Source organism: Peromyscus maniculatus, chromosome 5, assembly GCF_049852395.1.
Source record: "Peromyscus maniculatus bairdii isolate BWxNUB_F1_BW_parent chromosome 5, HU_Pman_BW_mat_3.1, whole genome shotgun sequence".
In the NCBI taxonomy this organism is placed as follows: Eukaryota; Metazoa; Chordata; class Mammalia; order Rodentia; family Cricetidae; genus Peromyscus; species Peromyscus maniculatus.
The window spans coordinates 50,357,328-50,372,344 of record NC_134856.1 but is presented as its reverse complement, the minus strand read 5'-3'; the positions used below and the strand labels follow the sequence as shown (position 1 = coordinate 50,372,344).

The 15,017-nt window shown below is 45.9% G+C and overlaps 1 protein-coding gene and 1 long non-coding RNA gene across 5 annotated transcripts in view; one reads left to right on the top strand and one right to left on the bottom strand.

Annotated features, from left to right (window-relative positions):
* Positions 1-1,219: 1,219 nt before the first annotated feature.
* Gcsh (glycine cleavage system protein H) lies at positions 1,220-12,970 on the top strand. Its single transcript, XM_006986341.4, has 5 exons — positions 1,220-1,435; positions 5,799-5,878; positions 7,452-7,515; positions 10,928-11,059; positions 12,196-12,970. Exons 1-5 carry the CDS (start codon positions 1,297-1,299, stop codon positions 12,291-12,293), a joined length of 513 nt encoding a protein of 170 aa, XP_006986403.1. The 5' UTR covers positions 1,220-1,296; the 3' UTR covers positions 12,294-12,970.
* LOC121829436 (uncharacterized) overlaps positions 7,611-15,017 on the bottom strand; it is a 10,687-nt gene continuing 3,280 nt past the window's right edge. For all 4 annotated transcript variants that reach the window (XR_006072244.2, XR_006072242.2, XR_006072243.2 and 1 more), the window contains exons 2-3: positions 13,491-13,636; positions 7,611-8,154 (exon numbers count right to left, since the gene is read on the bottom strand). This is a non-coding gene — a long non-coding RNA (uncharacterized LOC121829436). The remainder of the gene's footprint in view (positions 8,155-13,490; positions 13,637-15,017) is intronic.

The window sequence follows — 15,017 nt, the reverse complement described above, 5'->3', positions numbered from 1 at the left end:
CTCCTACTTCCTCCTCACCAGCAGCCAGGAGTGAGCATCTAGCACAGCTTCTGGTATGTCTTGTCCCTCCCTCTTTCCCGAATCCACTGTAGCGACTCTGGGGGTTCCCTGCCCCACACCCATCCCATGCTTTCCTCTTGGCTAAGCGAAACTGACCCTTTTCAGGGAGCCCTCTCTCCCCCTTCTCCCGCGGGACTTCTGCAGCCACCACAAGGTAAATCCTGGTTTGTCTTGGTTATGGCAACTCAGTTCCCTTGACAGTGAAGAGTTTAGAGAAGCCAGGTTGATGCCGGTAAGGAATGGAGGTCTCTGACTTGATAGTCAACCCTGAGGATGGACAACTCCTACTTTCTAGCTGGATATTAAAAATCTTAGGGGGCTGAGAAGTGAGTCAGTGGTTAAGTGTGCTTGTTGCTCTTGCGGAGGACCCAGGTTCATTCAGCAGCTGTGATCACAGATTGTACTAGGCCCCCATAAACTGCATGATTCTCTTTCCCTTGGGGATAAGAGTCTCTGACCCACTTGGGATCTGTAAACTAATAAAGCGGCTGGGTTATTTTCAGCATTTAAAAATGCATACAAGGCTGGGCGGTGGTGGCACACGCCTTTAATCCCAGCACTCAGGAGGCAGAAGCAGGCGGATCTCTGAGTTCAAGGCCAGCCTGGTCTACAAAGTGTCCCAGGACAGCAAGGACTAAACAGAGAAACCAAACAACCAAACAAACAAAAAAACCACATATGATCCGTGTCAGAGTGACTTTGTCCAATGCCTAGCACTGACTGGTCTTCAGATGAAATGAATCCCCTTGGGAGTGACCTTGTGCAGATAGGCCTAACTGTATGCTTTAAAGGGCCGAGCGGCACCTCATCTTCCCTAGGACTTTTTGGCTTAATGGCATGATACTGCGTTAGCCCAGCAAAGCCATCCTTGCTGGAGTCTTTCCCTGGCCACTGAGGTGATGCAGCTTAGGGGAACGCACAGACTGCTAACTCAGTATTCCCATTCGCAAGCTCCCAGTGTTAGTGAAAGGCTCCGCCCTTCGGCGAGGCCCCGCCTCCTCTCCGCCCAGCCATTCCACGCCCCTCACACAGCCCCATCCGGGCTTCAGCTCTTCCACAGGGACACACCCCTTGCGTGGGTCGTCCTATCCGAAGTGAGACCTTCGAGCTGTCCAATCAGAGTGCGTCTTGCCCGAGCCCCGCCCCGGGCTCGGTGCTCCGCTTACTCTGGCCCACCCGGTTACCGCCTGCCCGGTGGCAGAGGCGCAGTGCGGTTACCCTAGGAACCCCCCGATCATGTCGCTGCGAGTGGCTAGGAGCGCGCGGGCTGTGGCCTGCAGCCTGCGCACCGCCCTGGCCTCTTGCCCACCACGGCCCTGGGTGCCGAGTGCCGTCGCCGTCCGCGCGCTGAGCACTGGATCCGCTGTGCTGTCGGGTAAGTGGGGGGCACGTGGTCACGGCTCCTGCTCACGGCCGAGCAGCCGGGGGTCGTCAGGCGCCCCACAACCAAGCCTCCCGGCCCGAGCGATCTGCAGCCCTATCCGCGCTGCTTCTCACTTTTGGGATCCTGGTTCTGCGGCCCTTCTCCCTCTTGAAGAAGGCGCGAGAGGACACGAGCAAACTTTGTACCCGGGGTAAAAAGGTGGAACTGGGAGAGAAGGCCGGCTGGACCGGCAGGTAAGCCGGTCTCTCGTGCACTAGTGGCTTACGTTTGGGTGTACAGAGACCCCAGATGTGGAGTGCTTAGCTAAATGAACCATAACGGGGAACTGCGAAGTGAAGTTAAACAGAAGCACTTTCTAAAATTTAGCACTGAGTGCACGCACAGATAAACGGAAGAAAAGCAAAGTGCAGAAATGAAAAGGCTTTTTACGCCGGGCGGTGGTGGCGCACGCCTTTAATTCCAGCACTCGGGAGGCAGAGCCAGGCGGATCTTTGTGAGTTCGAGGCCAGCCTGGGCTACCAAGTGAGTTCCAGGAAAGGCGCAAAGCTACACAGAGAAACCCTGTCTCAAAAAACCAAAAAAAAAAAAAAAAAAAAAAAGAAAAGGCTTTTTACTACCCCCCGCCACGCAAAGCTAAGCATGGCATTGAAGATTCAGCAGTACAGAAAGGCAAGGAAAAGTGTTCTAGATTTCAGAGAAGTTCTGCTAACGTCTGTAATGGAGTCATTGATGTGTACTGGGGCTGAAAAGAGGCTAATTTGACGGACTGGAAATAACTGGGAGACCTGCCCATTATACGCGTTCGCACAGTTAGTTGGGAAACAGTTTTCTTTTTTTATGCGCAAATAGCGGAGCCCCTAACTGCCCTTTGTACGATCCCTATTCAGGCAGCACAAATCTGAACGGCTGCTCTCAACAAGGCTCTTGGGTCAGAAATCTGTGCGAGCTCGAAATGTCGATCACGGTGTTCCTCAGTGTGGAGTGCAAAGTTTGCTCCTTTCTTGCTAACATTTCTCTATTTAGTCTGCGACACATCAGTGTGTTGTTGACTGGAGTACAAGGGTAGAGCACTGCTCAAATAAGAACTCCATTTCAAACCAGGTATGTGAGTGGCTCCCACCTGTAACAGAGTCGGCACTGCTGAGGTGGAGGATCACTGTGAGGCTGAGGCCAGCTTGAGCTACATACGGAGTTCCAGTATTTAGTTAAATATTGCCCAAAATATCAATTCCCATGGTCTGCTTAACTACCCAGGTTTTTTATTTTTTCCCTCTTTAAACTGGCAGAATTTTGCACACTTATTTTGCAGGGTGCAGAGCGTGCACTTGGAAAAGCACACAGACATCACTCAATTCTGGCTCTTCCTCCTATAGCTGTGAGGTCTTGGGCACAGTCCCTCAACTTCTCAGAACCCCAGTGTCCTGCATGAGGGCAGTGGAGACAATAGCTACCTCAGTTCCTGGGAGGACGAACTGAATTACGGTCCTGTCACCTGCAACTTGACACATAAACACAGCGTGACGTTATAGTGGTGTGTATTACATAACAATATGTACACACAAACACTGGGCCATATTAGAGAAAATAGATTGTATTTGAGAACTGAAAGGAAGGGAATGAAGGGCTTCCCTCAGTTACAGCTGAGTTTTTCTGAGGCCTCAAACCAAGGTGGGTTTTGTTTCTGCTCTCTGAGGCATGATCTGACTTAGCTCAGCTGGGAGATTCCTGTGTAGCTGAGGATGACCTTGAACTTCAGATCCTCCTGCCATTGCTGAGACAATGGTGGCCAGCACCACCGCACCCAGCTTATGCAGTGAGGGACCGAACCCAGAGCTACCTCAGTAATAGGCAGCGACCTACCAACTAAGCTGCGTCCCCAGGCCTCAAACCGTGTTTTTCAAGGCTTAGGAAGAAAAGTAATTATTTACCTAATCTGCTTTGTTTCTGAGTCCGGCCAAGGGTTAATGGAGAACTGGGACCCTATTGTGGTGTGAGGGTAAGTGGCCTGCCTGGTCTAAAGGGATGATATGGACTCTGAAGTCAAGTAGACCTAGTTGTGCTGGCTCAGCTGCAAAACTGAGGCCAGAGTAGCGACACTCCATGTTAGCAGGGTGACACATATTTGTAACTGTCCACTCCTTACAGTCAGAGGCTGTGCTGGTTTTGACCTGCTCATGATTGGTGATGTAGTCAGTGGATTCTAGACTTGTTGGGAAAGAGAGTTGAGTGCTGCAGCCATAGCTGTACATCATCTTTGACCCAGATCCCTTTTCCTCTATTTGGAGTGTGTTGGGAACGGAAGCCAAGGCCTTGACAAGCACTCTTCCACTGAGCTCAGGCCCCAGTGTTCTTCTTTGAACAACAGTAACCATTTTCTTCTAGGACAGGCTTAATGATTGAAGAATTCTAAGAACTTGGCCGGGTTACATTTGTTATAGCAAGTTCATTTCAGTCCTTAGAACTAAACTGCAGTATCCTTAGCCAACTCTACCTGAAGAGTCACATTGCCTTCTTTAGGTTACATCTTTTGGTTTTTTGTAGCTTTGGAGAGAACTTACTCTGTAAACCAGGCTGGCCTTGAACTCACAGAGATCCACTTGCCTCTCTCCTGAGTGCTAGGATAAAAGGCGTGTACCGCCACCGTCTGGCTGGTTTTTCTATCTTAAAGGATATATGTTATAGGTGTTTTGTCTGCATGCATGTCTGTGTGCCTGGTGCCCTTGGAGGTCAGGAGAGAACCGTCAGATTTACGGAAACTGTAGTTACCGGCAGTCAGTCAGGAGCCACCAAGTGAGTGCTGGAAACTGAACCCAGGTCCCCTGCCAGAGGAACACGTGTGGGAGAGCTGACTCAGCTGGTAAGAGCACTGGCTGCTCTTTCAGAGGAACCACACGACAGCTCACAACTGTCTGTAGCTCCAGTTCAAGGGGTTCTGGCATCCTCACACGGACATACATGCAGGAAAACACCAATGCACATAAAATAAAAATAAATTATTTTTAAAAAAAAAGAAAGAAAAAGAGGAACACATGCTCTTAACTGCTGAGCCACCTCTCCAGCTTCAAATCTTTTCTTTTTTCCCCCTTTTTCTTTTGAGACAGGGTCTTGTGTTGCCCAAGCTCCCTTAAACTCTCATACTCAACTGATCTCCTGCCTTGGCCTTCCCAGTATCAACTGTTACAGGTCAACCCCCCTCCCCCATTAGTGGAACGAACCACAGCCCCACATGGTAGACAAGTGATCATCTACTGAGCTGCATTCTCAGTCCTTCAGAAATTGTTTCCTGTTTTTTAATGTCGTCTTAATGTTATTTTATTATTTATCTTTTATATATGGGTATTTTGCCTGTGTTTATATCTGTGCACCATGTGCATGCAGTGCCTGTAGAGGCCACAAGAGGGAGTCAGATCCCCTGGGACTGGAGTTAAGGATGGTTATGAGCCACCATGTGAATGCTGGGAATTGAATGAACCAGGTTCCTTTGGAAGTGTAGCCAGTGCTCTTAACTGCTGAGCCATCTCTTCAGCCATCTTAAAAGTCTTGAACTTTTTTTTTTTTTTTTTTTTTTTGGTTTTTCGAGACAGGGTTTCAATGCGTAGCTTTGTGCCTTTCCTGGAGCTCACTTGGTAGCCCAGGCTGGCCTCGAACTCACAGAGATCCGCCTGGCTCTGCCTCCCGAGTGCTGGGATTAAAGGCGTGCGCCACCACCGCCCGGCTTCAGCCTAGGTATTTCAAACGAGTCAGCTGTATTCTTCCTGGCATGCATCATTTTCTTTATGCTGCCTCCCCAAACCCATTACCCCAAGCCTGTTTTCCGAAGAATAGAGTTCTTTCTTCAAGACAGACCTATAGTCATAGAATGGACTCAGGAAATGCGCTCTGGAGTGATTTAGACTGATGTTAAAACAGATAAGCGCAGGCAGGGCTGTACAAGGTGTTCCATTTCAGATGTGCTCTCAGGGCTGGAGAGGTGGTTCTGGGGTTAAGAGCACTGGTTGCTGTTCCAGAGGTCCCGGGTTGGGGTCCCAGCACCACCATCTTTAACTCCACTTTCAGGGGATTCTGACATCATCCTCTTCTGGCCTCCATGGACTCTGCACACATGTAGTACACATACATACATGCAGGCAAAACCCTCACATACATAAAAACCAATTTTTACAACATTCCTTTGTTTTAAAACCGCCCTGTCTTTACACATCGTCGTCGTTCTTTACTGGGCATCAGACTGCTGCAAGGCAATGTCAGTGTCGGTCACCAGTCCTGGGGAGGTCTGAGCTTTTGGCAGAATGGCGTTTGAAGGGCTGTTGAAGAAGTGATGCTGCTTTTCTGAAATGCTGGTCTTCTGTTTTAGTGCGTAAATTCACAGAGAAACATGAATGGATAACCACAGAAAATGGTATTGGAACAGTGGGAATCAGCAATTTTGCACAGGTATTGATTGGATTGTCTTGAAGTGTTTGTACAGTCTGCTCTCAGTAGTCTGGATTGTCTCTACCTTACGAAACGTACAGTGCTTTGGGGCTCTTCTGGAGAAGTTGGAAGTCAAACAGGTCAAATGTCAACTAGTTAGAACAGCACAAGGCGTTAAAAGAGACAAACCTGTTACCTCATCCTCAGGCCAAGGCAGGAGGTTATGAATTTGAGACTAGCCTGGGCTAAACAGCAAACAGAAAGGTTTTTTTTTTTTTTTTTTTTTTTAAGTACTGAGTCAACACTTAAAAGCAGGGAATGTTATTTGAGGACAGTTGAGAAGAGCAAGCTCAAAAGCTAGGGGGTGCCACTGTAGACACGTGAGAACCCGCATGACCAAAGACAGACAGGAAACACAGATAAACACTGCTGACACCAAGAGAGACTTTTATTTAGTTGGCCTTTTCTCTGTTAATAATATTAATAACCCCATGTCACTACCCTCATACTGAGATACTTCTCAGTGGAAGCCAAGCAGATGCATGGCCAGTGGTTTCTACTGGATGCATGTGTGCATGAGGCAGGACAGAACTGTTGGGAAGACCTCCGGGTTTCTGGTACCTTCACTGGCATCCCTGTCTATCTATTGAGGGGGCCCAGCACACGTAGTTCATCTACACAGGGAGTCACCTGTACGACAGCCACTTACAAAACGTATGGGAGACAGTCCATCTGGGGGGCGTGAGGAAGGTGGGTCAGTCACCTGATGCGGTGGTGCCCCGGGAGGCAGGTCTGTGAGGACCACTGTCGGATGAGTGAGTAGGCAGTGCAGTTTGGGTCATGGCCTCAAACTGCAGAGGTGGAAAGCACAGGGTGCTCAGAACACCTTGTAGTCTTGTTTGGAGCATGTGGTTTGTGCCTGGGGTTACTCCAGTCTAGAGGTCAGATCTGGCGGGTGGCTTGTTTCTTGCAGATTATTTTTAGAGCTGCTGAGATGACTCAGTGAGTAAGGGTGCTTGCCACCAAGCCTAAAAACCTGAGTTCGATCCTCGGGATGCACGCAGTAGGGGGGAAGAACCGACTCCTGCAAGTTATCCGCAGACTTCCGCGTGTTTTTGCTTTTAAAGTATTATTTACGCAGTACTGTGGTTGCTCCCTGGGTCATACACATGCGAGGCAGGTTCTCCACCACTGAGCTACATCTCTAGCCTTTTCTTACTTTCATTTTGAGATAGGCTCTGGCTAAGGTGCCTTAGCTGGCCTTGAACCAATTCTATAGACAAGGTGGATCTTGAACTTGGGTCCCCCTTCCTCAGCCTCTGACCAGAGGTGTACCAAATCTTACCTGATTTTATTCTTTTTGTGCGATGGACTTAACCCTCCTACATCTGTCCCCCAAGTGCTAGATTTTGGGTATATGCTACCACGCCTGGCCCATTTTACAAGTTTAAAGGGTTGTACAGAAAAGCAAAGAATGTAGCCCCTCATGTGTGAAATACATAGACAAAAATTTAGGCAATGAGGTGTTTGTCTCTTTCCTGTTTTCTGGTGGGGTCAACTTCTTAGACATTTTTATGTTGTTTTTGTATTTCAGGAAGCTTTGGGAGATGTTGTTTACTGTAGTCTGCCTGAAGTTGGGACAAAACTGAAAAAACAAGGTGAGTGTATTTCTCATTTTGGAATGTCTCAGACCAGCCTGGCCTCAAACTCACAGAGTCCCACCTGCCTGCCTGCCTAAGCCACCACACCCAGCTCAGGCTTTATTTTATTTTTATTTTTAAGTAGACAGGGTTTCACCCTATAATCCATGCTGGCCTCAAACTCCTGCATGGTTAGATTACATGCATGTGCCTCTGTACACCATAGCTGGTTATGTTTAGGCCATTAAGTTTGCTTTGGAGACTTCATTTTCTTCTTTCATATGTTTTGCTCATGTATCACAGCATAATTTGCTGAAAGACATATTTTGTTTGTTTATTCGAGATAAGGTCTTGCTTGGAATTCACTATGTGGTCTAGGATGGCCTCAAGTTTGCTTTGAACTTCCTGTCAAGTGCTGGAATTACAGGTGTTGCCACCACACCTGACTCAAGAGGCCATGTTTTAGTCGTTATGTATTTTCTTTCTCTTGCCTTTTGCACTGGCTGGGACTGTCTGGAGAACGTTGTACTAGAAGCGGGGAGAGTAGGTGTCATTGTCTTGTTCCTGTCTTAGGGGGAAGCAGCTGCTGTCTCATCAATAGGTGTGATGCCGGCTGTGGGGCAGTTCATAGATGCTCAGTATCATTGAGGTTCCTTCCTGTTTGCAAAGAGTTTTATCGTTACTGAATGTTGAATTTTGTCAAACTGATTTTCATGTGAATTAATTTTATTGAAATGATTTATATGTTTCATTTTGTTAATACAAGACTTAGAAATTGCATTTAGTGTGTGTGGGGTGTGTTCACATGTACATGCCATGACATGTATGTGGAAGTCAGAGAACACAACAACTTTGGGAATTGGTTTTCTCCTTCCATTATGTGGGACCTGAGGATCAAACTCAGGTTATCAGGCTTGGCAGCAAGCATCTCCACCCACTTGTCTTACCAGCATCGGATTTTTGTTTGTTTGTAGGTATTATTTTAATCTTGGATGTAAAACAATCCTGTGTAATCTGTCCCAGAGCTCCCATCCACCGCTGTTTAAGCAGTAAGGTGCATGTCTACTGCTGCCACAGGAGCCCTGAACTTCGTCCTAAAACACAGATCTATTTTTTATGTCTAGCCAAACCTTACTTTACTAGAATAAGTCCCACCAAGCCTTGATATATACACTTTTAAAAGTACTCTATTAGAAAGCTGGGTGTGCAGACTCTTTTTCCTTGCCTGGTTCCTTGTGTGTAGCCCAGGCTCCTTCAATTTAGGGTCTCTCTTTGATTTTTTTAGAGACAGGGTTTCTCTGTGTAGCTCTGGCTGTCCTGGAACTTGCTCTTTAGACTAGCCTGACCTCAAATTCACACAGAGATCTCCCTGTCTCTGCCTCCCAAATACAGGGATTAAAGGCATGCACCATTACAACCCAGCAAGAATCTCTCTTTTAAAATTTTTTTTGTATGTGTTATGCATATGCCATGGTGAATATGTAGAAGTGAGGGTGATTTGGGGGTACTCAGTTCTCTCTGTCCACCCTGTGGGTCTAGTGATTGAATTTAGTCAACAGGTACCTTTTTTACAGAACAAAAGTAAAATTTGGTCTCAGGGCAGGAGAGATGGTTCATTGGTTAAGAACTTGGACTGTTCTTCTAAAGGACCCAGGTTTGATTCTCAGCTCCCATAGGGTGACTCACAACAATCTGTACCTCCAGTTTCAGGGCATCTGATGCCCCCCTCTGGCCTCTGAGGGCATCAGCACACATGCACACAGAATACATACATAAATATAGGCAAAATAATAATAATCAAGTGATACAAATTTAATAAAATGAATTACTCACTGTGTAGTCCAGCCTTACCTTGAACTCACAGAGATCCACCTGCCTCTGCCTCCCTCGTTCTGGGATTAGAGGTGTGTGCCACTATGCTTGGCTCTTTTCTAGGTTCTTAAGGTGTAAGCTTGGTGTGGTGGTATGAATGAAAATGGCCCCCATAAGTTCGTATGTGTGAATGCGTGGTCCCCTGTTAGTGAACTGTTTGTCTAGGATTGGGAGGTGTGGCTTTTTTGGAGGATGTGTGTCATTGGGGGTGAGCTGTGAGGTTCCAAAAGCCCATACCAGGCCCAGTCTTCTCTCTTGACCTGCAACTTGTGGATCACATGTGAGCTCTCAGTTACTGGTCCAGCACCATGCCAGCCTGCATGCCACCACCCTCCCCGCCATGATTATAATGGTCCAACTCTCTGTAAGCAGGCCTGACTCAGTTAAATGCTTCTGTGTATAAGTTGCCTTGGTCATGGTGTCTCATAGGAATAAAACAGGAACTAGGACACTTGGCTTCCATTTTACTAGCTAATCTTTACTCTAAAATGCAGTCTCCCTTGGGGTGAGCTGTAGTTAAAATCTTGGCACAGTTATTTCAGCCTTCCCAAGTCCCTTGGGTGATGTCCTATGTACACAGGTTTAAGGCTCCATCAGAGACCAGGATATGTGACACCATGTATGGCTAGTGAACTGAAAGAATTATGTTTTCCTGAACATCCGCACACTGGTGTTCAGACACACTGTCGTCTGCCATTCACTGTGTGCAGACTGTGTATGTTCACTTTGTCGCAGCCGCTTATCCCTTTCTCATACAAATCTAACAGAACCTATAGTTTAAATAAAGAAATTCAGCGCTGGGCCGTGGTGACACACACCTTTGATCCCAGCACTCGGTGGGCAGAGAGGCAGGTGGATCTCTGAGTTCCAGGACAGCCAGGGTTACAAAGAAACCGTGTTTCAAAAAACTAAAAACAAAAAAAAAAAGAAAGAAATTCAGAATTTTTTAGCATGACTGTATGGGAGGTGGCCGCCACTTTTTTAGTTTGTCTTTAAATTGTTTTATAACATTATTTTTGGGGGAGGGTAACAGGGGGACAACTTGCAAGAGATAGTTCTCTTCTTGTACCTTGGTGCTGAGGATTGAACTCAGGTCTTCAGGCTTAGCAGCAAGCACCTTTACCTACTGAGCCATCGCAAGGGGTCTTTTTCTCCAACTAGCTAGCCTCTAACTTCCTGTATAGCTGAGGGTGATCTTGAACTCCTGATTCTCTTGCCTCTGTCTCCCCAGTACTGTGATTGCAGGTCTCACCACCAACCCAGGTGTATGCAGTACTGGGGGTTGAACCCATGGCCTTATGCATGCTAGGCGAGTGCTGTATCCATTGAGCTACATCCCTCACCATAGTGTCTACCTTTTTTTGTTGTTGTTCATTTAGACAGCATCTCACTGTGTATGCCTGGCTGGTCTGGAACTCACTCTGGTCTCAAATTCACAGAGATCCTCCTGTCTCTGTCTCAAGTGCTGGATTAAACGAGGGCCACCACTTCTGGCCACATTTTGGATTTTTAGTCACAGACCTGATGTTAACTATTTCCTTGCACTGTTTCCTTTTAGATGAGTTTGGTGCTCTGGAGAGTGTGAAGGCTGCCAGTGAACTCTACTCTCCTCTGTCAGGAGAGGTAACAGAAGTCAATGAAGCGCTTACAGAAAACCCAGGGCTCGTCAACAAATCCTGTTATGAAGACGGTATGTTGCTGCTCAGAATCTCAGCCCTACAGTAACCCAGTGAAGAAGGACAGCTGCCGTTTTCTCCATGTTATAGATGAATGGAGGACCCCAAGTGTACCTGGAGGGTCATAGAGTCACCAAGTGGCAACATTAGCATTTGGTTGTGGTTCTCTTTGACCTGCTGCTTGCCCTCCATACTTTCTAGGGCTTTCTGTCTCTCTGTCTCTCTCTGTTTTTGTTGTTGTTGTGTGGGGGGGTGCGGATTTGGGTGGTTTGAGACGGGGTCTCTCTATATGGCCCTTGCTAGTGCCAAACTCACAGAGATTTGCCTACCTCTGCCTCTCAAGTGCTGGGATTCAAGATGTGTCACCATGTCTGGCTCTGGGTCTTTCTACTGCCCTAATGTGGTGATGTTTTATTTGTGCTGAAATGTGGTGATATTTTATTTGTATGTTAATAAAGTTTGCCTGGAGATCAGAGGACATAGCCAGCCATAAACAAAAGTTAGGGAGTGGTAGCACATACCCTTAATCTGATCACATGGCAAGCAGAGTCTCTGTGTGTTCAAGGGCACACTGGGGAAAAACCAAGTGTGGTGATCTTTAATCCCAGTACCAACCATAGAGACCCGGAGGTCTGTACAGACAGGCGGTAACAAAGAAGTGAGGTAGCTGGGCTAAGAGCCAATGAGAGGGCAGAACAGCAAGGCAATAAAGGGGCAGGTTAGACAGGAAGAAGCGCTACAGTGAGCTAAGGTTAGCTGGTGGCTCTCACTGTTTCTCTGATCTCTATGGCTTGCACCACTGTATTTGACTGTGTTTCTTATTTAATAAGACTGTTTAGAAATTCGTCTACACCCTAATAGTTATAGTGTTTGGTATGCCTTTTTTAAAAATATAAATTAAATTTGTATGTGTGTGTGTACAGGTACTCTTAACTACTGAGCCATCATCTCTCCAGCCCCAAGATTTTATTAAAAAGTATTGTAATTAAAAAAATATACATATATATCATATTTATATATATCCTGTGTAAGGATATTTACATGTGCCTGCAGGTGCCTTCAGAGGCCAGAGGAGGGCATTGAATCCCCTGGAGCTGGAGCTTCACTTTCGAAAAAGGCAATTTGCAATGACATTTTGTTTTGGTTACAGGTTGGCTGATCAAGATGGCACTGAGTGACCCTTCAGAGCTGGATGAATTAATGAGTGAAGAAGCGTATGAGAAATATGTGAAGTCCATTGAGGAGTGAACACTGCACCCCACTCCCAAATAAAACTGGGAAGCAACCTGCTCCAGCATGCTTGTCTTAAATTAGTGGAGAATAGAAGATTTGAAATAACTTTTAGCAATACTGATGGAAAGAAACTATTCTCGACAGTGCTACTTAAAAAACCCAACTTCCTGATGGGTACAGATAAACACAATGTACATGTTTTTAATAATGCCCATACTAGGTATTTAGACTAGGGGTTAAGCTCTGGTGTTTAGCATTCTTGAGATCATCTATGGTAAAAAGTGGTTATAAAGCTGGGTTTGGTGACGAACTACCCTTTAATCCCAGCACTCAACAGGCAGATCTCTTGTTAGTTCGAGGTCTGCCTGGTCTACTTACAAGTTCCAGGCCAGCCAGAGTTACATGGTGAGACCCGACCTAGTGATTATAAGAATTCCATAATTCAGGATAACAGTGTTGTAAATCTCCCATAATATTGTAACTTGCCCATATCCACCACTGGATTTTGGTCAAGACTTAATGTGTCTTCTCACTGGCGATGCCTGGGATCATAGGAACGTACTGTACAGTGTCAGATGAAGGACAGTACTGTCTTGTTTTTACCTTGTGCTGCGTTGACTGCCATTGTTTTCCCACTGTGAGGCATTGGCTTTGCAACACAGCGAGAAACAAATAAAACATTCATCCTCTTGGTTCATCTTGGTTTTTATTAGGATATTAATGTTTCATTTAGTGACTACTAGTTTTAGAGGGCTAATTTTAATTTCTAGGAAGTTATGTGTATGTGTGCGTGTGCGTGTCTGGTGCTAGGGATACCACTGAGCTGTTCCCTGCCTAGCTATGGGAAATTATTTAAAAAATAAAAACAAGCCAGGGGATGGACAGAGGGTTCACAGGTTAAGAGCAGTTGCTGTTCTTGCAGAGAACCTGGGTTCGGTTCTCAGCATGCACATGGTAGCTCACAACTATCCCTAACTCCAGTCCCAGGGGATCTGCCACCTTCTGACCTCTAAAGGTACCAGGCACACATATGATATACATGCATACATTTAGGCACAGAGTACATAAAACAATCTAAAATTAAAAAGAAATGTATGCCTTAACAATGAAAAAATGTAAGGAAGATGTACTGGCCAGAAATTCCTTAGCACTCTCATCTTAATTATTATATTTAATTATTTTAATGATTAGAAAGGAATCACTAATGCTTACCTGGCAGGGGAGACTCTGATCAAGAAGGGTTTTCCCAGGTCAAGGTTCACACATTGCTCTTAGTGTGTATTAACCCTTGTGTTTCCTCCAAAGGCAAATTAGTTTCTATAACCCGCAGTAGTGGGAGACTGCATCCACTCTTTTCCCTGCAATAATAAAACCCAGAGAGTGAAATTACCATCTTCACTTCTCATCATGCTAGCTTAGAAGAGGGAGAGTGGGTGACAATTGATCGGCATCGCACATGGTGTGACGGAATTTAAATCATATTCCGGTTTCCACTTACTAATGATAGCAGACACTGGAACTTTCTGATACTGACTTAATAAGTGTTCTTTACAGCTCAAGTGTGCTTACTGCCAAATGGTATTTTCAGACAGCTAATATGGCCTGTTCTCTAATTTAGTAAACTATAAAAATGCTGACGGGGTAGGGGTTATGCACACAAATATGTACAGCCGAGCTTGGAGGCTCTCACCTATAATCCCAGCACTTGGGGGGTGGAGGCAGGAGGATCAGGGGTTCAAGTCATCTTTTGGCTACAGATCCTTTAGTCAGTCTGGGTTCAGACAAGCTCAAACTTCACATGCAAACTTTACCACCACCAAACAAAAGAAAAATAACTATGTGTGTGACTACATACACAGGAAGAATAGACAGACTGTTCTAGCATTCCCTCCGACTACAGTAGAGGAAGGGATTCAGACGTACCTGGTGATGAACGAGCAGCAAAGGAGCAGTTTCCTCAGGAGAGGAAAGCACTTTCCCACACCGCTGGTGGAAAACTGCTGCCACCAAGTTTATCTTGGTGTCCCCGCCAAAAAAATACCAGAGGTGTCATGGATGACTGCCTTTTGTGTACTCAGCAATTAGGCTAATTACTCTTCCTGCCTGCGGACTAGGTAATGATTACATAAGTGTTCTTTGATCTTTATAACCATCATCTTATCACTATACCCCAATTCACAGAAAAGGAAGATGATGTGGATAAGGTATTGAACACAGATTGGTCACGGGAAGGATTCTCACCTTTCCTGGTCTAACTTTTCATTTGTCCCTTAGCAAATGTAACTGTAACTTGAACTGTTCCAATCTGAACACATACATTTTTAAAAGCTCCCAAATCCTATGCTTGAAAATAGCACAAGTGGAAAGTTCTTACCTGACCTCATGTGATATGGAAGTCAAAATTCATGTGTAGTAAAAATAGTTTAAAATCAGGCTGGAGGATGGCTCTTGTTTTGAAGGCAAAAGGATCTGCCTTCAAATTTCTGAGATCTCTAGGGGCTTGATGGCCTCTAAGCTAGCTCCAGGTTCTGAGAAACCCTATCTCAATGGAAGAGGTCAAAAGACACCTCTACCTTCCAGGCACATGCAAACCTCCTCTCTCTCTCCTCTCTCTCTCTCTCTCTCTCTCTCTCTCTCTCTCTCTCTCTCTCTCTCTCTCTCTCTCTCTCACACACACACACACACACACACACACACACACACACACTGAACAGAACATATGCTCACTTGCTTTTTCAA

Coding starts and splice junctions, on each gene's coding strand:
- Gcsh (XM_006986341.4), top strand. CDS start 1,297: ATGTCGCTGCGAGTGGCTAGGAGCGCGCGGGCTGTGGCCTGCAGCCTG. Junction 1,436..5,798: donor TGGATCCGCTGTGCTGTCGG/GTAAGTGGGGGG, acceptor CTTCTGTTTTAG/TGCGTAAATTCACAGAGAAA. Junction 7,516..10,927: donor GACAAAACTGAAAAAACAAG/GTGAGTGTATTT, acceptor GTTTCCTTTTAG/ATGAGTTTGGTGCTCTGGAG.